Genomic DNA, 26,578 nt, shown 5'->3' with positions numbered 1-26,578 from the left:
TTCAGTCCCACGTGTGGTGAATGTGCATGTTCAGTCCCACGTGTGGTGAATGTGTATGTTCAGTGGCACGTGTGGTGAATGTGTATGTTCAGTCCCACGTGTGGTGAATGTGTATGTTCAGTCCCACGTGTGGAATGCTCCATGTGGGTCGGGTCAACAGGATGTTTTCCACGCCACTGATACCATTAAACAGTGGTGATTATGTGCGCCACCATCGACGGATGTTTATGAGCAGAGAGGTGACGGTATCAGTGGACGGCAGAGCAGGAAGGAAACCCGTGTAATTAGACTACTGTGACAGACCCCTCATTGATGAACGAATGCTATCGCACGCTGTGTTCACTAGCAACGGCTAACTGGGTGGCCAGATCATAGCCTTTCACTGACCCGTGCTGACCTTCGTACACTAAAGTACCCTTTCGACCTGCCATGACTAACCGTGTACCTCTACAGAATCGGTGTTGAGCCGGTGTAAATCTACAGACTCTGTGTTAAATATGTGTCATTTTAAGACTCTGTGTAAAACCTGTGTAACTTTACAGGATCTGTATTAACCCTGTGTAACTCTACAGACTCTGTGTAAAACCTGTGTAACTCTACAAACTCTGTGTTAAACCGGTGTAACTCTACATACTCTGTGTAAAACCTGTGTAACTATACAGACTCTGTGTTAAATATGTGTCATTTTAAGACTCTGTGTAAAACCTGTGTAACTTTACAGGATCTGTGTTAACCCTGTGTAACTCTACAGACTCTGTGTAAAACCTGTGTAACTCTACAGACTCTGAACTAAACCTGTGTAAATCTACAGACTCTGAACTAAACCTGTGTAAATCTACAGGCCCTGAACTAAACCTGTGTAAATCTACAGACTCTGAACTAAACCTGTGTAAATCTACAGACTGTGTTAAACGTGTAATTCTACAGACTCTGCGTAAAACCTGTGTAACTCTACAGGGTCTCTGTAAAAGCTGTTTAACTCTACATACTCTTTGTTAAACCTGTGTAACTCTACATAATCTGTGTTAAGCCGGTGTAAATCTACAGACTCTGTGATAAAGCTGTGTAACTCTACAGATTCTGTGTTAAACATGTGTCATTCTAAGACTCTGTGCAAAACCTGTGTAACTTTACAGGATCTGTGTTAACCCTGTGTAACTCTACAGATTCTTTGTAAACCCTGTGTAATTCTACAGATTCTGTGTTGAACCTGTGTAACTCTACATATTCTGTGTTAAACCTGTGTAACTCTACAGGCACTGTTTAAACCCTGTGTAATTCTACAGACTCTGTGTTAAACCTGTGTAGCTCTACATATTCTGTGTTAAACCTGTGTAACTCCACAGGCACTGTTTAAACCCTGTGTAATTCTACAGACTGTGTTAAACCTGTGTAACTCTACAGACTTTGTGTAAAACCTGTGTAACTCTACAGAATCTGTTTTAAACCCTGGGTAACTCTATGTCAAATGCTGTCTAATTCTCCAGGCTCTGCAAGTCAAACCCTGTCTAAATCTACATGCTCTATATGTCAAACCATGTCTAAATCTCCAGGCTCTGCATTCAAACCCTGTCTAAATCTCCAGGATCTGCATTCAAACCCTGTCTAAATTTACAGGCTCTGCATATCAAACACTGTGTAAATCTACAGGCTATGCAGTCAAACCCTGTCTAAATCTACAGGCTCTATATGTCAAACCCTGTCTAAATCTACAGGCTGTGTAATTCAAACCTTGTCTAAATCTCCAGGCTCTGCATTCAAACCCTGTCTAAATCTACAAGCTCTATATATCAAACCCTGTCTAAATCTACAGGCTCTATATGTAAAACCATGTCTAAATCTACAGGCTCTGCAAGTCTAACCCTATCTAAATCTACAGGCTCTATATGTCAAACCCTGTCTAAATCTACAGGCTCTATATGTCAAACCCTATCTAAATATACAGGCTCTATATGTCAATCCCTGTCTAAATCTACAGGCTCTATATGTCAATCCCTGTCTAAATCTACAGGCTCTATATGTCAAACCCTGTCTAAATCTACAGGCTCTGCACGTCAAAACCCTATCTAAATCTACAGGCTCTATATGTAAAACCATGTCTAAATCTACAGGCTCTGCACGTCAAACCCTGTCTAAATCTACAGGCTCTGCAAGTCAAACCCTGTCTAAATCTACAGGCTCTATATGTCCAACCCTGTCTGAATCTACAGACTATGCAGTCAAAGTCTGTCTAACTCCTTAGTCTTCAGGCCAATTTCCTGGACACAGATTAGGCAAAAATCGTCCAGACAGCTAAGTTAGCCTCGCAACCACTGGTGGTTGTGATGTCTGGCATTTGGGCAACAATGACTGGCATTGACAATCATTAAAACCCAAGGAGTTAAAAGAAGGTTCCAGAACAAAGAGATAGGCAAACTATGTGTACTTTTAGCAACCAAGACAGTCTATAACAAACTGCTGTGGCTTGACAGTCGTTTGATTAAGTACAGATTAACACATCCTGGCAGATTCTGGTGAATCCACATACTGTATGACTCTAAAACAACATGTTTTGAGGTTTAAACAGGAAGGGGGGGGTGACAGTACAAAAGCATGTGTGTCTGTGCGTTGATGTGCATATATCCGTGCCTGTTCATGCACGCGTCTCAAAGCATGCGGGCGTGCACACACGCGCGTCTGAGTCTCCACTAAGCGATGCTGTGGTCCGACCCCTGGGGGCCTCCCAGTCATTTGGGGTGTTGTTTCAGCCCTCTATGCCTGGTACCCGGTGCTGACACAAACAGAGCACCATGTGGGTCCCCGTGGACCCCATCCTGTCAGTCTGAGAAGCCTTCTGCCTTTATTCATCGCTGACAGAAAACTGGGCTGAGCAGCACTCCAGCCTTCAACCTTCCTACTGAAAAGGATGTGGAGTCTCCTCAGCTAATCTAAAATGTCAGCCATCTGGCTAAGGCTCGGGTTTAAGACGGGCAGGAGTTGCTTAAAAAGACGGAGAGGAGTTTGATGTAGGTAGATAAAACACAGGCATTCAGATGCGTGTGGGTGTGTGTGTGTGTGTTTGGAGGTGGGGTCTCCAAAAATAAAGCTTAAGAGACCAACAGGCAGAAGACAATGAACTCCAGAGGTGTTCCCACTTAACAGACACAAATCTGCCTCATTTTCTTAATTTAGCCTCAGGGAACACTGACCACATCTCTCTGGAACCTAGTCAACAAAAGCTAGCCAGATCCAGCCTTATACGGCAGGTGGGGTGAGAGTCACAGACTGAACTAATACGGCTCTACTGGGCTCAGACTGGAAGGAACATAAAAGCACCGCAACCTCCCAGGTGCCTGCCAGCTCACTCCTGAAAGTCAGGCAAAGTCTGTGAGAAACATCTTTGTTTTTTGTTCTTTCTCACAAAGTTTTTCAGGTCCAACGCCTGAAAAACGATATGGTTCTGTTCAGTCGCTCTTTGGCTCTGTGCTGTTGAGAGGGAGAGAGATATGTAGAGTGGGAAGGGGGTGGGGGGTGCAGAGAAAGAGGACAGAGGAAAGAAAGGACACATGCCTCTGGAGAGAAGAGGACAAGAGTAGAAAGAAGAGGAGAGAGGCAGACACAAGAGCGAAGAAAGAGAGAGAGAGAGGTCTGTGACCATAGCAAATAGACCCTGCCTAGCTGACCTCAGAGATTACCACAAAATTACCACAAGTTCTCTAAGTTAGAAGAGACGGTCAGACACTCCAGCAGGGGCTTAATCTGTCCAGTCACGAGGGGGCCTTAGAAGGCACTGAGGCAGAACCGGACAGAGATGGCAAGCCAGCCATTGAAAAAGGGTCCAACCTGGGGCTAATTCTCGGTGGGGAGTCTTCCCACAGTAAAGTCCATCCATACCCCGAGAAGTGATGTGTCTGCATCAAAAGTGTTGACCTTTCCCAAAGGAAAGTCAAACTGTCTGTGTACTACGAATCCCCTTTCCTTTTGCAAAACCACATTTGAGGATTTCTGATTGCTTTTTTTAAGCTGAGGAACAAATAAATTCCCACAAAGTCACTGATGGGCTTACAACAGGTTGGAACAAGCAGCTCTCCAGTGTACCATCCTCCAAAACGCATTTAGCATTCTGCTCCATAAAATGCGGTGCTAAGAAAGAGCATTGCTGGCTACGCTCATATCTCAGTTGTGCAACATAATTAATAGCCACTAAATACCACATAGACAGAATGCCTACGGAACATGATGTATAGCTGACTGTTAGAAGTCGCCCTAGGGCACAGGTCTAGGAGCAGTATGCATTCCCCCAAGCCTAACCTCAACCACTACGTAGGAAAACAGAAGAAGGACCGCAGATCAGAATCTGGAGAGAGACGTGAGAGAAACGTGATGAGTACGTGTGGTTGTCGTCAGGGAGATAAATCTTCTCATTGGTTCCAGGGGGAAAAGAATCTTGCCGATCGAACCACATTTGGCATTCCTAGAGGCTTCGTCTAGCTGCCCACACAAGAGCTACACCAGAAGAAGTGGCAGCCTGCCTGAGCAAGTTAATACTTCAGTTTAGAAGTGACCAAATAAGGACTTCAAGCAGAACAGCACTTCAGGTAGATTTATAGAGCTAACCAGGCTTCTATTTAGGAATGGTTAATAAATCGGTTGGGTATTGTGATGGGACAAGCCTGTACAATCATGTCAGATATTTGGACACAGTAGCGTGTAGGTTATTCTATTGAATAGCAGAATTACTGGTGAAATATTACATCCGGGTCGGCAAGACCGGTTAGGGAGCATTTAAACGTAGTAGCAACAATAAAAACATATGACAAGTAGAATGTTGCCGGGAACAATATCACATTTGTATTTCCAACATGATGGCATGTCCCCTGACCAACTGTGTTTGGTTCTATCGACCTCAACTGGCACAAGGTTACTGACTAATTTCCACACGATGAAAAGCTGCACGCAACGGCAGACGCCATGATGAAGACCTGGATTGAGTTAACAATCTCCTGACTTGAGCCTGCTAGACAATCTTCATCCAAAGGAAACCCTGAAGAGAACCACACATTACCTGCACAGGTAGCTTGTAATGAACGGTAACAGTCATCCTGAAGTGAAGTCAACATCTGCTCAACATCTTAATATTGTTTTGTGTTTAAAATGTCTGGAAGTAACTCTGAAATTACCCTGGGATAACTGGTAAAATTCTGCCGTCAGAAAGAACATTAAGAAAACATTAAAATGACTGTGGAGGGAAAACAGCAATCATAACGTTCTCCAAGAAGTTCTTCGTGTGGGAACACAGGATACATGAATCAGGATGAAACCAGCTATTGGATCATGGTTAAACCACGGTCAGCGGGAAGTGGACTACGGCTAACCCGTTATCCGTTATATGGACCCGACATCAAACCAAAACCACTGCCATACCTTCTTAACCACAGAGTACCCCCCTCCCAGACGAATGGGATGAACATCATGTGCGCGACCGTGGCTAGCGTTGAACACGGGCTGAAAACCTCTGATGTGAAAGCCAATTGGAGTTTCATGTGAGGGGAGCTTCATACGACCACACTGAGGCGTTACATGTCAGGAAGATAGTTACTGGAGGTCTTTATAGCACGCATGTTATGGCCATTACTGGCCTCTGTGAGCAGTTAAACTTGAGGACGGCTATGGACCGTGGTCAGGTATCACTCAGAGAGGCCGTGTTGAACCGGAACGCACCGCTGTATGTTTCCACTCCCTCTACCACTAATGGCACTGTTCGTTTTATTACAAAAGCATAGGAAGTTTGGGTCGCCGAGTCAGGGTCAATATCACAGAGACGCACATGTATCAAAGCCAGCCTGAGCGTAACATACCATGTTCTACAAACACCCACACACACACGCAACCAAGTTTCTCAGTTCACTATCTCCCCTTTAATTTAGACTTAAGCATCTGTTAATTGACTGTGTTGATCTTGTGTGGCCATGCTAAAAACAGGCCAAATCCACCCTCACAATTTACTGTCCATCACATACTACTTAGGAGCTCAATTTAGCTGCACTTTGAGAAGGGGGTATTTTCACGGTTCCATCTCGGTCCGTTACATTCAAAGTCAGCATGTCAAACGTTAAAAACAATGATACTGAAAAAAGGCAATCGTTACATAATTTTTTTTTGGATTTAATCAACAACAAAAAAATACCTCAACAAATACTTAAGCTTCTGTTCACTTAACACTCATTGTCTCCAGAGGCCTGGGATAAATGTAGCTACTCCGAAGCATCCACTGATGTGAGGCATTTTAGAGTTTGGCCCCAGAGAAACAAGTTTTAAAACCAAAGGGAGGCATTTGGCTGAAGAGGGGAGAAATCGTTTTAGAAAGGAATGGATCTGAAATAGCTGGAAAGCTGCCAGTCCACAGCCATAATTGCCGCACACAACATCTTAATGCTGGAGGAAGAGACGCTGGCCTCTTCTGGCAGGTTATTAAGAGGTTTATTGGAAGGGCTGAGGAGAAGCGGTGGGGAATTTTCTGCTCAAGACTAATAGTGACAGATGAAAATGAAAATGCCAAAACGTTGCAATACTTGAAATTGAAGGTCTTTCGCAGTGTCAAGACTGAATGTTTATGTATAAGTGTTTAAAGGAGAACATGAAATTCAGTGGCTTCTATAAATGTCACGGTAATAAAGGGTTTTTACAGAACTGGTTTTAAGTGACTGTTGTTTTTATTTGGTTTAATTTGAATCAAACTGACAGAATTTAAATAAATGATCATCTTGGAACAACATAACGCCCTGGACAGTTAAACATCAACAAGTATCCTGAGATTAGCCAAAATGTCTAACATCTCAACCATAACAAACAGCCCCCTTCAAATGTGTTTTCACTGCAAGAACTGAAACATGATGTAGTTGCCGGTGACACTTTGACCTTTCCCATATAACCGCTGCCCCCTGAGTGAGCTTGGGGTCAAAACTGACTGACGGCGGTCATCAGTCAACATCATCGCTTAGAAGTGTCAGTCAGGGAACGAGGGAAGGGAGGAGAGGCGGAGTATGTGGTCTATCGGGCACCCACAGATACACACAGACATACACACACACACACACATTACACATACTCACACCTCGGTATCTTCCTACAGTCAGGGTAGATTGGTCCATTCTGTTAGACACTGGTTATAGTAAATCCGAAACGTGTGTGTCTGGCCAAAGTCACCAGCCAGCCCAACTCTCCGTGAGACCAGTCGCAAATCACCTCCGCTTGGTACATGAAAGCGGAACCACTCAAATGTACTGTAGCCATTTCTACAGACAGAGGGGTTCCCAGGACTACAGCGTAACACAGTGGATAGAAGAACGCAGTGCGGTTGGCGCGCTAACTACTTCTCTAGTGCGGATGTGCGGTAGCCGGATATAGCAGCTCAGAAATGTGCAGGGAAACTCATGGTTGAAGACATACATTGACATTGGTCTGAAATGACTCCATCAGCTACTTGAGATCTCATCCTCTCAAGCTGTAACAAACCTACATGCAACAGATTGGAGATGCAACGAAGGACCTCGTTTCGAAGAAACCGCAGTGTAAAACATCCGCCAGATCCATCACACTGCCTTTCCACAGACGAAGATGAGGAGAACTTGTCATGTATTGATTCAGACACCTGACTTCGATTGAGCGTTCCACACAACAAGCCAAACCAGGGCACGGTCTCAGTCAGTCAACAACATTGCCCGTGACAGTACAGTGGAGCCTCTTACCTGTTCGGCGTTGGGCCCCTTGCTCTCTCTCCTCTCTCTCTCTCTTCCTGTTTCTCCCTTTCTCTCCTCTCTCTCTCCCCTCTCCACCTCGGTCTGCGGACTCCCTCCAGACACCGGAGACCCTCTTCAGCGTCCGTCCCCCTGCGCTTTAAACAGCAGGACTAATCCCCAACGCGTGCCAGGCAAGCGAGCCTAGTGAATGTGTTTACGTGTGACGGCGTGCGCGGAAGCAAGTGCACGGGCGCACGCCTGCGCGAGCGCGCGTGTCTACGCGCGCACGCGCCTCTCGACTTCTCCAGGATCCACACTTAATACCGCTGGCTTTTGTTCAATCCGTCGGCGGGCCAAGAAAGTTTAAAACACGCTATATAAGGCCAAGAGAAGGCTCCCAGCGTCTTCTGATTCCAGGACCAGAGAGGAGGAACGGAGAGAGCTATGCGTGCACACTGGTACAAGGACCCTCTGTTGTTGTGAAGCTTGCCTTTCGTATACTCTTCATGTTCTCTCCCCCCTCCCCTCTACCCTCTCTCTCTCCCTCTCTCTCCCTTTTCTTTTGCCTCTGTTGACAGACACACACACACAATTATAAGGGAGGTAGATGTGTGCCAAGTGTATGTTAAGCAGGAATTCCTTAACAGGATGGGTGTGTGGGTGTGTTCACCTGGCTTCTGTCCTCATTTCAGTCTGTTTTTGTATTTTCTCACTGTCTCTCTTCCGCGTCAAACTCCCCCTTTAGTATCTCCACCATCACCGTCTCTTCTTACAGGTTAGACATGAGTTGGCAGGCTCCGTGGCAGCTCACCATGTCCACAGGTGACCGTGCACAAGCCACCTCGGGGCCAGGACGCCGTTCCCAGGGCCACGGCTGCGTCTGCGTACCGAACCCTGCTATAGATCTCCGTGGGTGGATTGATCTCTCGGATGGGATATCAGCCATGTTGATTAAAAACATTGGGCTAAGGTTTAGCGTTTGAATGAATGAAGAGATGAGCTGGATGTGTGAGGTGCAAACATTAGTGTCTTTTAAATGTTTTTTTTGATTATTTAAGAAGCATAGGATGTTTTTAGGGGGCTTGCCCGCCAGACAAGCTTGAAGGTTAGACGGTGCCATCGCTCATTTGCTCTTTACCCAGCTATTAGCGTCTGCTAGCCCCATCTATCTCCTGTATATCTATGACGGTGAAGGGCGTTGCCATGGTGACACTGTGCGTGACGGCCATCGAAGAGCCGTGTTTGTGATGGGGAAACGGAGTGGCATCTGTTGAGCAAAGGCGGGAGGAGAAGAGATGAGGAAGAAAAGAGGACAGGAGAGAAGAGGAGAAACGTGGGGCTCATCCCCTCATTTCTCTCCCTGATTTCCAAGCTCACTATTGCTACCGCACCTTCTCCACAAATCTCTAAAGGTATTTTACACACCGTCCTCCCTACCACCCCTTTCTCTACTGTTCAAATCCCTGGTCATATTTTGCCTCTCTGTCTGGGATCAAATGTGCCAATGCACAAGCTCAACCACAACACCATCCATGAGGCCCCTGGATACTTGATAAACCCTGGGGCCATAGCCAATAAGGGACCGGTAGAGAAACACTGCTGAGTCATAGACTCATTGTGATTGGGCACATAAACCACAATGGAAATTATTGATGGATTTATTGATGATGTCCTCCTTTTGCACGGTTTCTCATTTAAGTTGTTATATTGCTAAATGATGTCTCATAAATAAAACGTCCTCGAGAGCATATTATCTTCTATGCACTCATCGTAGTGCTGGCATGGTTATACAAGCAGCAGATCAGTAATCCCCAAAGGGATTTGTGGCCAAATAAAGATCAAAAGAAACTGCCTGACTTGATTCTATCCCCTCCAGCATGGTTCTTGGAATGACAAAAAAAAAAAGAGACTGTTTCTAAAAGGAAAGTGGCAAGGGTGGGACTTTATGGTAGAATCTAATACTAGAACCAATGAAGTTGGTGTTTTGGTTCTAGATAGAACTGCTCAGATAACATTTTCATGGGGCCTAATTGTGGAGATGACACCAAAAACTACCATAGCTCAATACGTTTCCAGTTGCTATGAAAATCTTAGAACTGACAACACAAACTTCAAAGAATGTTTCAAGTTAACAGCAGGAAATCTGCAGTAACCATAAAAGGTTTTGAGCATGTGCCATTTTGTGTATTTGTAGTACTTTTTGGAACAGTTGTTTTTTCTTCATCTTCACGTTTAAGCACTGTCAAAATGAGTCCCTTTAAGTGCCACTTGGGAAACCAGAATTCCTTCTTGGGCTTATTAGAAGTCCAAACAACAGTGGAGTAGGCTTCACAATACCATGACGTAAAAAAAAGTGGATTACAGCCACAAGTCATTTCCTCAACGTCCCGTTTTAAACTCCTGGACAGCATCCAACAAAATCAGGATTGACGGCAAGAGGAAGTTTACAGGCCTGGTTATTAGAACACTTTGTTCTTTGTCTGATAAGTAAACAGCTAGCGGTAACAAACTCTAGGCATTTTCAGTGGAAAGAAATAGTTACATTTTAATGACATTACCCTAGCCAAATAGGAACCAAATTAGTGGGGCTGAGGCAAGTGTGTTAATGAGATTGACTGTTTTACTGTGATAATATCTTGACATACATTGTCAAGGTAAAGCACAAAAACGTCATGTTTCAAGATTCAGACTGTGGGGTGAGTGGGGACAACAGAATCAGGGTCTGGTTGGAGACATGGCCAAAGCCCCCCCCCCCCCCCTTCAAAGCCCTCCCCCTTTCTCTTTACCCCCTTTCCTCCCTAAACCCTTAATGCCAAACCAACTCTGGCGACTCCAACCCAACATCCCACCGAACAGTGAAACCACAGCGGCCGTGTTCCAGAGAGCTTTTCCATGACACGGCCGGGATAAATCATCCGGAGTAATGGAGAAGGGAGGGAACGGGCCTGGGAATGGGGTTCGGCGGGAGCGGGGAAAGCTGTAAAGTCATTCCAAGATGTGGGAAACGTCCTAGGAGAGGGCCGTATGGCTGACGCGACTGGGTGTACTAAACCTATTATTATCCAGTCACACAATCAAAGCGACAATCACAGCATACCAGCTAGCTTGCATAGCAAACAAAGCTTGTTATGTTAGCATCTACGATGTTAGGCCTGTCATGGTGCGCTTTAGCAGCTGTGGAACAGGACAGCACAGGGTTAGGCTAGGAGGACATACAGATGTGATTGGTCGAACGCTACGACATGTGAATGGTCCTCGCTCCTCAATGCATGCACGTTGTCACTGTCCTCTCCTGTCTCTGCTTTTGAGCAGTGCTTCTCATTCCAAAATGTTGGGTTCAGGATTCTGGTAGGAAGCCATGTTCTCTTAGCTCATGGTTCAGGAATGGGTTGTGGCTTGAAAGAGGATTTTTGTAGTTCTTGCACACAAGAATTCAAAAGGCTTCAAGTTGTGGGTCACACTGAGAGAAAAGAAAACATTCAAGTCCAAGAAGCACAACTGGCCTTTTGGGACCCTGTGCAACTACTGTCTGCAAGCAGTTCAGGTTAATCTCCAGCTCTCTCAAAGCTCTGGACAACAGCACATAGCCGTCCACACCAACAAGTCTCTACGAACATCTACACCTGGAGTAAGAGTATAAACACTAAAGGGTCCCAGCCGGTCCTCTGTCGACAGCAGCAGGACATCACAGCCCTTAAAGTGAGATACCCTCCAGTTCTCCCACCCAGGGAATGTTCACATTCCTGGTCAATACAACACTACCCGGGGTCCCTTTATAATTTCAGCAACACAGATCAATGGAGAGGCAGTTGGTCGGTTTGTGGTTGAAGAGGAGAGAGAACAAATTAGTCATAGTTACAGTTGGTGATTAGTCACTGTCTGCCTCTAGCTACAGGGGCGGATTATTCGTGTCTGCGAGGCTGTGTTTCAGATGTTGTGTTCTGGTACATCTCCTCTAGCTAAATAACACAGAGCAGCTAATGCGTCTTCACTGCTTTGCTACTGCCATTTGAAGTTGGAGGAAAGTCACCAATATGTTACAGGAATGTTGTGACTTAAGAGAAGACGAACTCTGTGAAACGAGGAGAAGTCTCAGGGCACTGTAGCTACGAGGAAAGAGCTGGGATTAGCATAAGAGCTTGCCAAGACTTTCTGACGATAACAAGTGTTTCATGACATATTTACTCTACAAGGTCAACACTGAGTCAACCACCCGAAAAATAATCAGCAGCCTAATCCACAGTCATGTTTTTAAAAAGGCTATTTGCTTTTCCACGGTTTGTGACACAATGAGAGTGCCTACATAACATTGTGTTTCATTTATTTTCATTTAGGGGTCATTTCAGTGGATTAAGCTAACAACATAAATGTTTGGTTTCAGCTAAACCAACACAGGGCTAAGGGCAGTAACAGATTTAAAGGAATAAAGACAGTCCAAAGGGATCTAGCTGTTGATGAAATCCACTGTGCTCTAACACTTTAGTTCGAATGTTTCCCTCTCTTTCCGAACGTCTAGCTTGGTCTCTATCTCTCACTTTTTCTTTCTACCTCACCTCTTCCTTAGTCCTCTCTGTCTTCTTTTCTCTCCATCTTCCCCTCAATTAATCTCTCCTTTTAGCTGGAATATAGTATGGCAATTTCCTTCGGGGACAAAGTCATCCTGGAGATTCAATGTTACCCATTAAGTGCCAGCCAACCTTCCCCTTTGAGACGGCAGCCACGGATCCAGACATTCTGGGGACCACAATATCATCCCAAGCTCAAGAAGCTGACCATTCACAGTGGCAGAATTATAATAGCTTGGCAGTCACATTTAGAACATTTTAGCTGTGAATTTAACACATTATCACTGTTCAATAGTATATAATCCCATGAGTGCTTTAAAATGGTATTATTTTTCATAGAGTATAAAAAAAACTATTTAATACATCATACTGTATATTTAAATATTTTCCACCACAGACCACAGGTTGGAAACCACCGTTCTATACCATACAGAGTTCAGTTTGGCAATCAACCAGCTTTAAAGGTTATTACTTTAAATTGTATCCCCTGGGTGAAAGTGTACCTCAGTCAGGACTGATCTGATGTCCGTCTCGAAAAGTGTGCTTATACAGTGCACTAGGAAATGATACAGACCCCAGTCTACACACAATACACCATTAACGACCATGCAAAAAACGTTTTTCGAGATGTTTGCAAATGTATTAGGCAAAAAAACTGAATGGTCAGTGTACTTTGCGAATGCACTGTATACAGATTTTTTGATACCGTCTATATCTTTTTTAAACAGTGGCATTTGGAATTGCCAGTGCACTTCAAACATGTTGGCTAAAATTGCACAAACAGTCCACAGACTTCAAAGTTGGGATTCCTAATTTGAACAGTAATAAAGAGACCACCCCACCTGTTTAATGTACATAAAATAGCTAAGCGTTTGGGACTGGAGAAGTTGACTTACTCTCAGATTCATAGACAGAGCTGTGAAAGCGAGGCCTGACCAACCAAGATATCAAATAATCTTTTGTATTTTCAGGCTGACTGTTTGTTTATATTAAAAAAAAGCTTAGATTTGTTAAACCTACAAGCATTGCCTCGACGCCAACATGTGCAGGCAGACTCAAATTAGATGCCTTTAGCAGCACATTGTGTACCATTCCTTCTTCATAAACTATAAAGCTTGTTGCACTTATTTGTATGACGGAACGCAGGCTTCAGCATTCAAAACTGAAACCCTCGCCACAGAACCTTCAGAATAATGAAAGTAAAACATTTTGAGGGCATAAAAATGATATAGTATTCACTCTGGCCTACTATACTAGTCCATAACCCACTTTAATAACTCCAAAACCCAAAATGGGTCACTATATGAAAGTCAAAGTTACAGTGTTTTATTGGTCGGCTGCATATTATAGCCGATTTTGCTGTGGGTGTGTTGAAATGCTTGCGTCTCGGCTCAGAACAATTACCACCACTACCGCCGCCATAACCACTAATTTACAACCATAAATACTTCAAGACCAGCGAGTACCCTACCTTGTTTTGGGGCGGGAGTGGGGTTGAAAACAAAACTCTGGTTTCCGTAGCAACTTGCCGACAAATAAACAGGGCAATTCAATTGCGATATAGGCGCCGAATGGTGATTTCAGGAAAGGGGGCGGGGCACGGGTCCCGGGGAAATCACTCCCCAGTGACCACCATGAGGGCCAGAACCCTGTCGTGACCTCTCGTTGACACCACTCACACCCTTGTCCTTGTTTCCGCATTCAGGGTGGTGGGGGGCTGCGGGTGGAGGAGGGAGGTGAGCAGAGGTGGGAGGCAGGGTGAAGGGAGGAGAGGAGGGCGGAGGCACTGGGGTGGCCCGACGAGCTTGACCCTCTCGTCCACGCAAACCTCCGGTGCCATTTTAATGACGGCCGCCAGATGTCCGTAAGGGAGAGAGATGGAAAGAGCCAGAACATATGGAGCGTTCCCTTTCCATTAACACCTCTGGAGTCACAAAACGACCTCCGCCCTCTCCTCACACGTTCCTTCATTTCCTTTCAGCTTTTATCTCTCTTTCCCTCGGGCCATGTGTACTTCCTCTTCTGAACCATAATCATTTGCTTTCGGGAGGATGCGGGTAATGACTAAAACTAACGCTGTGTGCTGTGTTTGACTGTGCACGTGCGTGCGAGTGAGAGTCAGTTAGTGTGTGCAAACACATGCTTGTGGGTTGAAATGCGCACCCCCTATACAGTACATTTCCCTTTTCCTCAAACAGAGACAAATACCCCGCCACATTTTAATTTTTCTCCATCGCTTACCTTCACCTCACACTTCTTATGGATGCCCAGCTTGCACACTGAAAAACAGGAGAAAATACTGTGTAAGTTTTAGCTTACATAGTTTAAAGTTTTGCATTTTACTTTCTATTTTGTGCGGACAGCATCAGTTTGTATCACCAAAGGGAATTTTCATGAATAACCAAACACGCGCACGTGCAAATACGCGCACACGCAAATACGCGCACGCAAGCAGACACGCGCACAAGCAAACAGACACTCAAAAACAGACATAAACAGACTTCTCCGAGGTTGCGTGAGCCACAGATGACTGCCATATTGGGTGGTGAAGGGCCAGCTCTACCTTGTTAGGAGATCAGGCCTTTGGAGGAGAGAGAGGGAGCGACAGGGAGAGAGACAGAGAGAGAGGAGCTACAGGGTGCAGACCAGGCAACCTTCACTGGGCCACGCTATACTACAATGCTGCCCCCGTGTGGCCAGATACAGTTAACAACATGGCCCCACAACATAGCCAATCCTGCGGATGAACAGGGTTAACTGATTAATTACTTCAGAAAGAGTTGCTGCTCAGGATTGCACGTACGTGTACGTTGCAGCTCAGCATATTCAAATTCATATATGTCTAGTGTCAGCCAGGTATGACATTTGACCCCGTTGCTTCTGTGTTTCTGTGTGTGTCTGTGTGTGTCTGTGTGTGTCTGTGTGTGTATGTGTGTGTTTGCGTGTGTCTGTGTGTGTGTGTCTGTGTCTGTGTGTGTGGGTGTGTCTGTGTGTGTCTGTGTGTATTTGTGTGTATATGTGTGTGTCTGTGTATGTCTGTGTGTGTCTGTGTGTGTCTGTGTGTGTGTGTCTGTGTCTGTGTGTGTGGGTGTGTCTGTGTGTGTATATGTGTGTGTGTGTGTGTGTGTGTGTCTGTGTGTGTGTCTGTGTGTGTGTGTATATGTGTGTGTGTGTGTCGTATATGTGTGAACAGTAAATCAGGACTACTGAGGACATTTTGCCGGTCCTCACTTTTGTAAATTGCTTTTTTGGGCTTGGGGTTAAGGTAAGGTTTTTAATGGGGCTTAAGGTTAGCCTGAATTAATGTGTGTGTGTTTGTGTGTGTGTGGTCAATCATCATCCATCCTGAATGGGGCCATCTACTGCTGACAAGTGTAAAACGAAATCCTAAGAACTGCATTGCACACAGAGTCAGACTGAGTCCAAAGAAACCATCTAGGCTAATTAAAGGAATGATTTAACACACGAAGCAGGACTACTCACAGACCACAGATGGCGCTAGTAACATTTTAAAAGCTGCTTAGAAATTTTGTAATGCAGAGGATATAATTGGGGATTCTACCTAGTCCTACTGTGCAGAAAACGTCAACAATTGTCAATACTCCAGTAATATCTCATCTACTGGGGGGGGGCAAATCTGGCCAAACATTATGTGTTTGGCCAGATGGCTCCCACAGATGAGAACAGGAAGAAGCCATAGAATCCTCAAAGGATCAGGTGAGGAGCCTTTTGTTTGCAAACAAACCATGGAGGGTCATTCTGACAGTTCAGAAAAACACAGATGACTTCAAAGTTACAGTTTGTGCATCCATTTCAAGAAGCTATGTGGATCTCATAACCCAATAGTAGAAACTCTACTCAACTAGTTATCGGCAAAGATCCATACTGCAAAGAAGACAATGCAAATAATAGGCATAACATTCATTATTTCACCAAGGAAAAAGAAGGGATGGCTGTAGTTAACTTAGTACTCTTTGAAGAGGTTGGGTTTCTGATGTTTTCTGAAAATTGGCAGAGATTCTGCTATCCAAGCCACAAGGGGAAGCTGGTTCCACCACTGGACAGAGAAGAGTTCTGACTGGGCAGACCTGGAACTGTCTTCCAGTGGGGGGTGGGAAATGACCAAGAACAACAATGACATCCAGTATTTCTACAGAATCATCTCCCAGTCACCCACCAGCGGTAAAGACGTGGTTACAGAGACAGGGCAAAACTAAAAGGAAGTGATCATAGGTTTGTTGTGGATAGAACCTGGCAAATCTGCTGTCCCAGTTGTCCTAGATGCATGTCTCTCCTCTTGTCCCATCTTCCCCTCCCCCACTCCCTCAGTCTTTCCCTCTCTCCGTCTGCCTCGTTCCTATCTGGGCTAATGCAGCAGCCGCGGCAAGGCTAATTTTACCAGCAAAGCCTCTGCCGGAGCCCAGACTCCCCCCGACTGACGGGCTTACTGTGAGTGTTTGTCAACGGTTCTCTGTGTGAAAGAGGTATCTTTTATACAGAGAGACTGAGTGAGGGACACAGAGATGCGTACAGGGAGTATGGGAGATGGGGAAGAGAGGGAGAGAGAGACAAAACAACTATTTTACAAAGAAAAAGGTACAGGTATGAGGATGCAACACTTTCTGTCAGAGAGAGACAGAAAGGCAGAGTTAAATGAGTGGACAGAGAGGAGTTGTCGGTTGCTTGCATTGTGTTCAAATTACATGTTCGGCCAGAACTACATCTCCCAGCCATCCACTCACCTTTACAGATGAGCCCCTCCTTGGTGATGGCCTGTTGGCACACATCACAGCTCTTGACTTTCTTGAAGGGCTTTAGCTTGAAAGTGTGTGTGTGGACACTCTCCAAGTCATCGGCCTGAGGGGAAAAGGAGAGAGGCAGGTTAGGGAGGATTAGGTGAGGAGGCCAAGCGACACACGCACACGCACGTACACACACAGAAACATGCCGCACCAGATTGAAACACCAACCACACGCACACAGAATGAAGCAGTGTGGGAATATGACTGTGAGTACAGCAGCAGTAGTAGCGGCCCAGCCCATTCTCCCAGCTGAGGATGTTTCCTCTTTGAAGTTCTCTTATTAAATGACTAATTAATGATGAGGAGGAGAGAAACAGGTCCTGCAGCAGCCACGCGCCCCAGAATCGCTAGAAACCAACCATGCGTACGTGTGTATGTGTGCGCGCACACGTGTATGTATTGTAAATAGATGAGCAGGCAGCCTTGCCTCAGTGCAGCCTGAGGAGAAATAACATCTAAAATGCTAAAACTAAATTCTGTTTAGCCTCCAAACGACTGAACTGGAAAGCACTGCGTTACTCCCTATGACATAAGTAACTGTTGAACATCTTCTGAGCCAAAAGGTTGCAGGAATACGTAGCGAAAAAAGGTCTTTGTTATTGCAGTCCAGAAAAAACTTGGGTCTGGTTTTGATGAAGGCCCTGATAGCCTCAATGTCTGTGCGCTTGTGTCGCCTTGGTTAGCAATCCAATTCCATTGTCCCTCCACCCCAGTCTCTCTCCGTCCCCCTCTCTCTCTCTGTCCCTCTCTCTCTCTCTCCGTCCCCCTCTCTCTCTCTCCGTCCCCCTCTCTCTCTCTCCGTCCCTCTCTCTCTCTCTGTCCCTCTCTCTCTCTGTCCCTCTCTCTCTCTCTCTGTCCCTCTCTCTCTCTCTCTCTCTGTCCCTCTCTCTCTCTCTCTCTCTGTCCCTCTCTCTCGCTCTCTGTCCCTCTCTCTCTCTCTCTCTCTGTCCCTCTCTCTCTCTGTCCCTCTCTCTCTCTCTCTGTCCCTCTCTCTCTCTCTCTCTGTCCCTCTCTCTCTCTCTCTGTCCCTCTCTCTCTCTCTCCGTCCCTCTCTCTCTCTGTCCCTCTCTCTCTCTCTCCGTCCCTCTCTCTCTCCGTCCCTCTCTCTCTCTCTCTCTCTCTCTCCGTCCCTCTCTCTCTCTCTCTCTCTCTCTCTCTCTCTCTCTCTCTCCGTCCCTCTCTCTCTCTCTCTCTCTCTCCGTCCCTCTCTCTCTCTCTCTCTCTCTCCGTCCCTCTCTCTCTCTCTCTCCGTCCCCCTCTCTCTCTCTCTCTCTCTCTGTCCCACTCTCTTTTTATGTCACTCTCCGATGTGCCGCAGCCAATTTGGCTCTGAGCTTTTATAAAAGTGTGTTTGTCAGCATTTTGCTCCCCTATCTACCTAAATCTTAATGGCTTTTGTCACCCAGTGACATGCCTGCTAAGCTCCAGAGAGGGACGACAATTGACCTTGACTGTAGACAGAGGAAAGCTAACAGCCTACTGGCCGCTGCAAAGCAAACCTAACCACAGTCAGCATATAGCCATAAAGTGGGATGCAGGCAGCTAGCCACTACAGGCTAAAAGCCATCCGCTATATTCAAAGAGCTTAGGAAAGAGGAAGCAAACTGCAGTAGTAGCTACAAGGCTAAAAGCTATCCATGGATTGCACTGAACAAGAACTGATTCGGACTCTAATGGCTAACTTTGATCACCATACACAAAATTCACCTAGCTACCAATTGAACAAAGGCTCCAATCGAAATTTGACTTAACCCGCCCAAATTGGCTGCCACATTGGGCAACCACAAGCAATTAGTGTTAACACTCTTGCTCAGGGACAGCACAACACATTTAAGTCCTTTGCCAGCTCAAGGATTCGATCTACCAATCTTTTAATTACTGATCAGATGTTCTAACCACTAGGCCACAGGGATTCCCAGAACCCAAGAAAACACAGGCACGTGCCTGCGTCACACATAAACGCACACAAAGGCAGGATTAACAAAACCTAACCCTAATCCTAACCTTAACCCTCAAACCCAACTAATAAGCCTACAAAAGCTTTCTTAAAAGTTAGGACTCGCAAAAAGTCTTCAGCAAGGTTCAGGCTTAATCTAATGTCATGACGTTCTGGTGAATTCTGGTCCTGAAAAGATAGGAAAGTAGTATCCATACACAAACTCAGACACAAACACACTCTCAGACACAAACATACATGCAGACACACACACAGTCACATAAAGAGTGCTTGACTTGATGGAGTAGGCGCTGTCACTTTCTATATCACAAGACTGTCACAGCCTAACCCCATACTCCTGCAATAATTCTCTCATTGAGTGACTTTTTATTGTCATGTATTGCAAATTTCACCTGCATTTTTGCAACTGTATAATAATAATGATACATCATACTTATTTAGTGCTTTTCTGAGACCCAAAGTTTCTTTACAAAATAAAATAACAAAACAGATACTTGTTAAGAGAGTTCTTCTAAAAAGGTACCGTACAGAACTCCGGACCACTCCAATTATACTGTTCCTGGATAGAAGGGCATGTTGTGGTACTACGGTCAGTTCTGGCCAAAATCAAGCACCATGACTTAGACAAACTGAAATTCTCCTCCAGATCCAGTCTTGTGTTACTGGATTGCTGTCACACGCCCCAACTACAATTGGACCAGTACTCGTCTGAATAGACAGTCGCTTCAGTCTGAACCAGTTCCCCCTAGTGGTGGGTGGAGGTTTTCAATAAACACTGCAGGGTTGGATAGACAGGTGAAATAACTCAGAAACACACTAAACTATTATTACATTCTACTGAGGAGGAAGGACCATGTTTATTTGTCTGTTCCATGTCTATCTGTCTGTGTCTGTCTGGTTAAAAACATGTTTTGCTTGCTAACTTCAGTAGGATTTGGTTTCTAAAAGAGAATGTGAGGACAACGCTTCGGAATTATGCTACGGACGCGTGCTACAGACTATGCTTATTTGGCTGTTCCACGTCTCTCTGTCTGGGTAAAAACATGTGTTGCTTGGTTACTTGACCAGTAGGCGTTGGTTTCTGAAGAGGATGTTTGGACAAAGCTTAAGAACTTTGGAAATGAAGAAAATCTGTTTCACCTGCGCTGCATTTGATTCCAGAAAGTTGTCTCACTTATGCCCATTCCTTTGTGTGAAAGAATGTAATAGTTCCACTTTGTTTATACCCAGGGTTTGCCATACTATGGGTCACAACTCAATGTGGACACAATGGATTTGAAAACAGACTCACGAGAGAAACTGGTAAATAAATGTGCATTTGGTAAACAGAAATTGGGTGCAGCTGTAATTAACAGAGTGGTTTCTGTTTTCTTAATACAAATGCGGCCCTAACATTTTAACAGTTTATTATTTGCCCATTCCAGATATATAAGACTCTCTGTTTCCTTCAGAACCTCTTTGATCAGAATGCACAGGACCTGGCAGTGAATCACACTGTGGGAGAAAGAACATCCTCAATGTTTGTTTTTTCAAATTGTTTCATAAATCATATGCAAGTATTGACTGATAATTATCTTCCTCTACGCATTTCAAATCTTCCAATTGTTACTAATCAGTCAAAAAGCAGATGCAATTGCAAAAGTAAACATCCATTCTAGAAGACAAACCTTTTTGGGGAGGTCATCACAAAATGTGGATATCGAAATGGGTTACAACCGTCACATATTTTCACATATTGTAGGATGTTTAGCATAATACATTTACTTTAGGATTGTTCTTGTGCTACAAGAAGACATATAACCAAAACATTTCCAGTTGAATCCAATCTGTTAATTACGGAGTGCATGGCAACCATATATGTTTGTTGTTCCTGTTTATGAGTCTCAATTAAACCTTTTCTCTTCAATGGGCAATCATTCGAATTTAGCTTACAGGTGATCATTTTATAGGGTATGCATCTCAACACTGGCCTGATTTTGAAAATAATTCACAGTCACTACTATTTGTAGCCCAAAGGAAAAGCCCAACTTGTTCCGTATTGAAACAGCCAAAAGGCACATCTGGGTCTGGCTGGGATAACGACAGCTGCTCATTGGCCATAAAGTCTTTAACTTCCTTACACCCTTTCAGAATAGGTGTGGAACACCTCAGTCTGAGTTTAAAGAGGACCTTTCAGAGGGCCGCTGGTACCACCAATCACACGGAGGCCGCTGTGTCACTGTCAGATGCCATGGTTACCTGTCTGGCCACGGAAACTATGGGTCACCGCGTCCTATCAAGCCTCACGGTGATTAACGGGCTCGCTACAGTGAACACGCGGACAGAAACGCACACACATACAAGGGGACGCCAAAACGTGCACGCATAATCTAGGGGATTCTACGTTCCTTTTTTCGAGAGGGGGGGGCGTGCAAAGGGGATGAGCTAAAGAAAGGGGTGAGAAACAGAAAGACCGAGCATTGGACTTTGCGCAATAGCCTGACAGTCAGCACCTCCGCCCCCCCCCCCCCGCACCCCCCGTACAGAGAAGACAGATGAGAACGGCGATGTGCACCGCTGTAAAGAAAGAACTTGTTCTAGATGGTTCTGCTGCGGATCTACCCTGGCGCTATGGAAACGCGGCTGGAGTATTTTGAGTGACGGCTGGGGTAAGGCCGTCATTCATAATGCAAACAACGTTTGTTTAGTGTAATGTACTTCCTGTCCCTGGTGGGTCAGTGGTTGTATTGATTTTCTAGTCTGCCTGTCTGTCTCGGGCCTCTCCCTCCATGTGGATGGATATCACAAGTCACATCAAAGGAGATGATGTCTAAAACCGACAGAGACGGAGAGGGAGTGAGAGGGTGTGTGTGTGTGTTCAGCTAGACAGTGAGTCCAATAAATCAGCCCCTGCTCACTCCTTCTCCCCCCAGTTGCACTTAGCTAATGAAAAGAATCACCGCACCACTGCGACCGTGACCCCACTTAGAGCCAGAATGGTGGAGCGGGAGACCAATGCGAAGCCACTGTTCTGTCCTCCTCCACTGTGAGGGGAGGAACCGGCATGGAGCTGACACACACACACACACACACACACACACACACACACACTGGGTCAAATCCTAAAAGTGTTTACAGTTTCTAAAACATATTGGGACAGCGAAGGACCATTGTTTATAGAATAAAAGTCACAAATGACCCATAACTTGGAAGCATCCATTACAACTCGAGACAGACCCCTATTATTGCCACATGCTGGTGGAATTCCAGCAGCAACACCAATAAACATCTATAAACACACACACACTTCTGTCCTACACACACACACACCCACTGTAGGTCATCAGTTCATAGAGACGCCGGTCGATCTACTGATGAGTTCGGGATGTGGAAGGTTTGGGGATGGTGGTCGGGGCGGGATCACGGGCATGGGGGTTTACGCATTTGAGCGCTAGGGGACAGTTGAAAAGGGTCAAAGGTCATTCCAGAATTGGTGGGGAAGAAAGGCAGCATGTTTCTTCTGAAGTGGAGCAGGAATCCAACCTCTTTGTTCTCTCCTTTTCCACGAACTTCCTCTCCAGACTTGATCACTTTTTATTCATTGCTAGAATCGCACCTCAGGTGTTTAAAGCCCTCGGGGCACTCCTCGCATCCCAGTCTCCAGCGGTGACCCAGTCGGTCCTGAGAGAAAGCACACAAGGCTTATTGTCCTGGAACGCAGAGAGTGGGAATTAAATAGGCGTCTGTTTGAACGCAACCGTAATCGGGCGGATGACCCGTGGGCCCATAAATGTACCGATTGAAACCCAGCTTGATGGGTTGGGGAACCGGAGACAGAGGTCAAGATCAGGTTCAGTAACCTGAAGTAGCCAGTGGTCAGCGTGTGATATGAAGGGAGTAGTTCACGCACGCAGACGCAACATTAGTCCAATAAGCACACGTTCTAGGTAAAACCACGGTGTGGAATGCTACTGTACGACACAGTCCTAGGTGATTAAGCCGCTTAGGGGAAACGATACAAAAGTAAATACTGTTGAAGATGGAAATCTGCATCAGCCCGATTCTCTGAGGGTGTAGCACATTAACTGGAGAGCCACTAACAATCAACGTTGTCACACTTTGCAATTGCTTAACCCAGATTCCAGAACTGCATTCAGGGACGTTAACGGGGGGAATTTCACTGAGGGTCGGGAAAAGCGATGGGCGAGGGCGAATGGGGAAGACGGCTTTGATCCAGTAACTTCGTGGACAGTGCAAGTGAGCATACCTCCGCCTAAAACCAAAAAAAAAAAAAAAAAAGTTCAGGTCTCAAGGCCCGAGGCTGGAGAATGATCCTACACTCAGAGGCCTTAATCTGAGTCCCAGACAGGATTTCAAACAGAGACTTACTTCAGACTGCCCCGGAGATGCAAAGCGGCGAAAGAATCGCCGCACAACACCTGCTTTCAATTTCCAGCAAATTGGAATTCTGTCAGTAACAATGTACCCCTTTGTGAGCCGAAGTTGCGCGGGTTTGCGCGTGTCTGTGCTTGTGTCTTTGTGTACTTTCACACAAGCACGCATGTGTGTGGGTATACTGGATTGATCAATGGATGTTCTTTTCAACCAATTGATTGCCAGTGAAAAAAAGGAAGAAAGTGCCTGCGTGCATAAACACATTCCAGTACTTTAAGTGTGCGTTTGTGCATGTTTGTCCACTGTATATGCGCCTGTACTTTCCAGCCAACACATCCAGGACAAAGGACTGGCAACACAGAGCCGGCATTCTGCCAGATGGGCCGGTATCATGAGCGTAGCATCCAGGACAGAGGACTGGCAACACAGAGCCGGCATTCTGCCAGATGGGCCGGTATCATGAGCGTAGCATCCAGGACAGAGGACTGGCAACACAGAGCCGGCATTCTGCCAGATGGGCCAATATCATGAGCTAGCATCCAGGACAGAGGACTGGCAACACAGATCCGGCATTCTGCCAGATGGGCCGGTATCATGAGCTAGCATCCAGGACAGAGGACTGGCAACACAGAGCCGGCATTCTGCCAGATGGGCCGGTATCATGAGCTAGCATCCAGGACAGAGGACTGGCAACACAGAGCCGGCATTCTGCCAGATGGGCCGGTATCATGAGCTAGCATCCAGGACAGAGGACTGGCAACACAGAGCCGGCATTCTGCCAGATGGGCCGGTATCATGAGCTAGCATCAGCCACTGTCAGCAGACAGACAGATAATTAACACAAGTGGAGCATTGGGAAGGAAAATGTGATCAATGGTGCAGACACACACACACGCGCACGATCAATGGCGGAGAGACGCACAAACATACACACCCACACACGATCGATGGTGCGCACACACACAGACACAACACACACACAGAGACAGATCGATGGATCGAGGGTATCTAAGCCTACAGGTCTTACGATCATTAGCTTGCTACTAACACATCTATGATGCCATGTCAATGATGTTTACCTGGAGCCAACACGGTACCAAGATCATGCAAAAACACTGACGTGGCCCAAAAGGTCACGTCTTCTTATAATTCTTACCGAGCACAGCCAGAAGAGGACTGGTCACCCCTCACAGTCTGGGACAAGGTTTCTTCCTAATTTTGACACTACTAGGGAGTTCTTCCTATCTACCATGCATTAACTCTTGCTGCTTGATCTTTGGGGTCTGCAAAAGGACTTTCTGACAACGTCTGATGTGAAAACGGCTTCATAAAATAAACTGGATTAATTTGATTGGTGTGGAAGATCCCTACCGCACTGGCAGGCATGTTCTAACACCAGAACAGCTACACAACCTGAGGTCCGTTCCCAACCCCCATCCGTGGTGTGTAGCCGGTCATTAGAAGGGGCGGAGCCGTGCCTTTTAAAGACTGATTGTTTCCAGGCCCTGCTCGGCGACTGACATGCCTGCTGTCCACCACAGCCAATGGCCTCTCCCTTCCACCCACTGCTAAAGCCGGGATGAATATTCACCCGAGGGTCAACCAAGAAACTTGGACTAAAACCGCGACACGAACTCAGGCCGAATCACCCGTGCTGAGGGGATACACAAGTGCTCGGAAAAGCCACCCTGGGCCTCTGCAGCGGAACGACTTAAAGGGAAAAGTGGGAATCAGAAAGGAGCCAGAGAGACGAGGGACGGAGATGACGCAGATATGGTTTGGAGTGGGCGAGAAAAGGACAGAGAGAGAAGTGGACACCAAGGGGAGGGGGGGGGGGGGGGTCACTCAAAAAAAGGTACAAGAATGAGAGGAAGACAAGGGGGCACAGGACGAGGGAGGAGCATACCGAGCAGGCATTAAATGGATATAGATCGGAGCTCCAGGGAGTTGGAGGGGGCCTGAGAGCAGCTCTGTGCCCAGTGAGGCGTGCTGAAAGCTGGGTCTCTGTCTACCGGGGCCTAAGGAGGCTGGCAGAGGCCTCCACTCTTGCACAGCATCAATCACCTGGGCACAGCTACACAGCCTTTTTTATTTAAGTGAGAGTGACAGACTCACTCTCCAAGGACTGCCTCAGTCCAAGCACACACGCGAGCGCACAAGCACAAACTAACGCACGCACGCATATACACCCACAAACACACACACACACCGACACGCACATGCACGCACACAGACACGCACATGCACGCACACAGACACGCACATGCACGCACACAGACACACACACACGCATTTGTCCTCGTCTGTGTTTTTCCAGGCAGACGTGCCTACTGACAACAGGCTGTCTCTGTCCCCATATAAAACTAGAGCATCTAAACAGGGATGCATTAACACAGAGGGAATATTTACCTGTGTTATACAACTAGGTAAGTCAGTTAACACTCCAGAGTGAATATTTACCTGTGTTATACAACTAGGTAAGTCAGTTAACACTCCAGAGTGAATATTTACCTCAGTGTTATACAACTAGGTAAGTCAGTTAACACTCCAGAGTGAATATTTACCTGTGTTATACAACTAGGTAAGTCAGTTAACACTCCAGAGTGAATATTTACCTGTGTTATACAACTAGGTAAGTCAGTAAACACTCCAGAGTGAATATTTACCTGTGTTATACAACTAGGTAAGTCAGTTAACACTCAAGAGTGAATATTTACCTAGTGTTATACAACTAGGTAAGTCAGTTAACACTCCAGAGTGAATATTTACCTCAGTGTTATACAACTAGGTAAGTCAGTTAACACTCCATTCTGGAAAGCCTGAGCAGAGGCAATCAGTTGAAGAGGACAGGAAAACACAAATAACCACACGCATAATAGAAAACAAATACATACAAACACACAAATGAACACTATTTAGGGAACAAACATGAACAGGTAACAAGGTATGGCGTGGCAGACATTTTAACGAGGGTGTTTACTGCGGCTTTAGACTTAAGGTGGGAGATATGATTATAAAATGAGGAATACTTTCAAACACAAACACACATGCACCAGTTTGCGGATGTTTGGGGGGCAGGCAGGTTGAGGTACGCTCACATTAAAAAGAACATATACATTTTTTGTGCATTTAGTAGGTATTTAAGAGTACAACAGGCCATAT

General features: G+C 45.8%; 1 protein-coding gene across 18 annotated transcripts in view; it reads right to left on the bottom strand.

Annotated features, from left to right (window-relative positions):
• Nucleotides 1-26,578, bottom strand: part of LOC105023728 (tensin) — a 134,836-nt gene that overhangs the window by 48,857 nt on the left and 59,401 nt on the right. For 14 of the 18 annotated variants that reach the window (XM_034289549.1, XM_034289546.1, XM_034289541.1 and 11 more), the window contains exons 2-3: nucleotides 17,026-17,140; nucleotides 14,525-14,562 (exon numbers count right to left, since the gene is read on the bottom strand). In XM_034289549.1, the coding sequence (XP_034145440.1) occupies nucleotides 14,525-14,562; nucleotides 17,026-17,140 (153 nt within the window). Of the gene's footprint in view, nucleotides 1-7,727; nucleotides 8,180-14,524; nucleotides 14,563-17,025; nucleotides 17,141-26,578 lie in introns of those variants that run through there. The other 4 variants (XM_034289554.1, XM_034289555.1, XM_034289557.1 and 1 more) reach the window with 2 other exon arrangements.

The sequence above is a fragment of the Esox lucius genome, chromosome 22 (genome assembly GCF_011004845.1).
Source record: "Esox lucius isolate fEsoLuc1 chromosome 22, fEsoLuc1.pri, whole genome shotgun sequence".
NCBI classification, from domain to species: Eukaryota; Metazoa; Chordata; class Actinopteri; order Esociformes; family Esocidae; genus Esox; species Esox lucius.
Note: the sequence above shows the minus strand (reverse complement) of the source record. Positions and strands in the feature narration are given on the sequence as shown.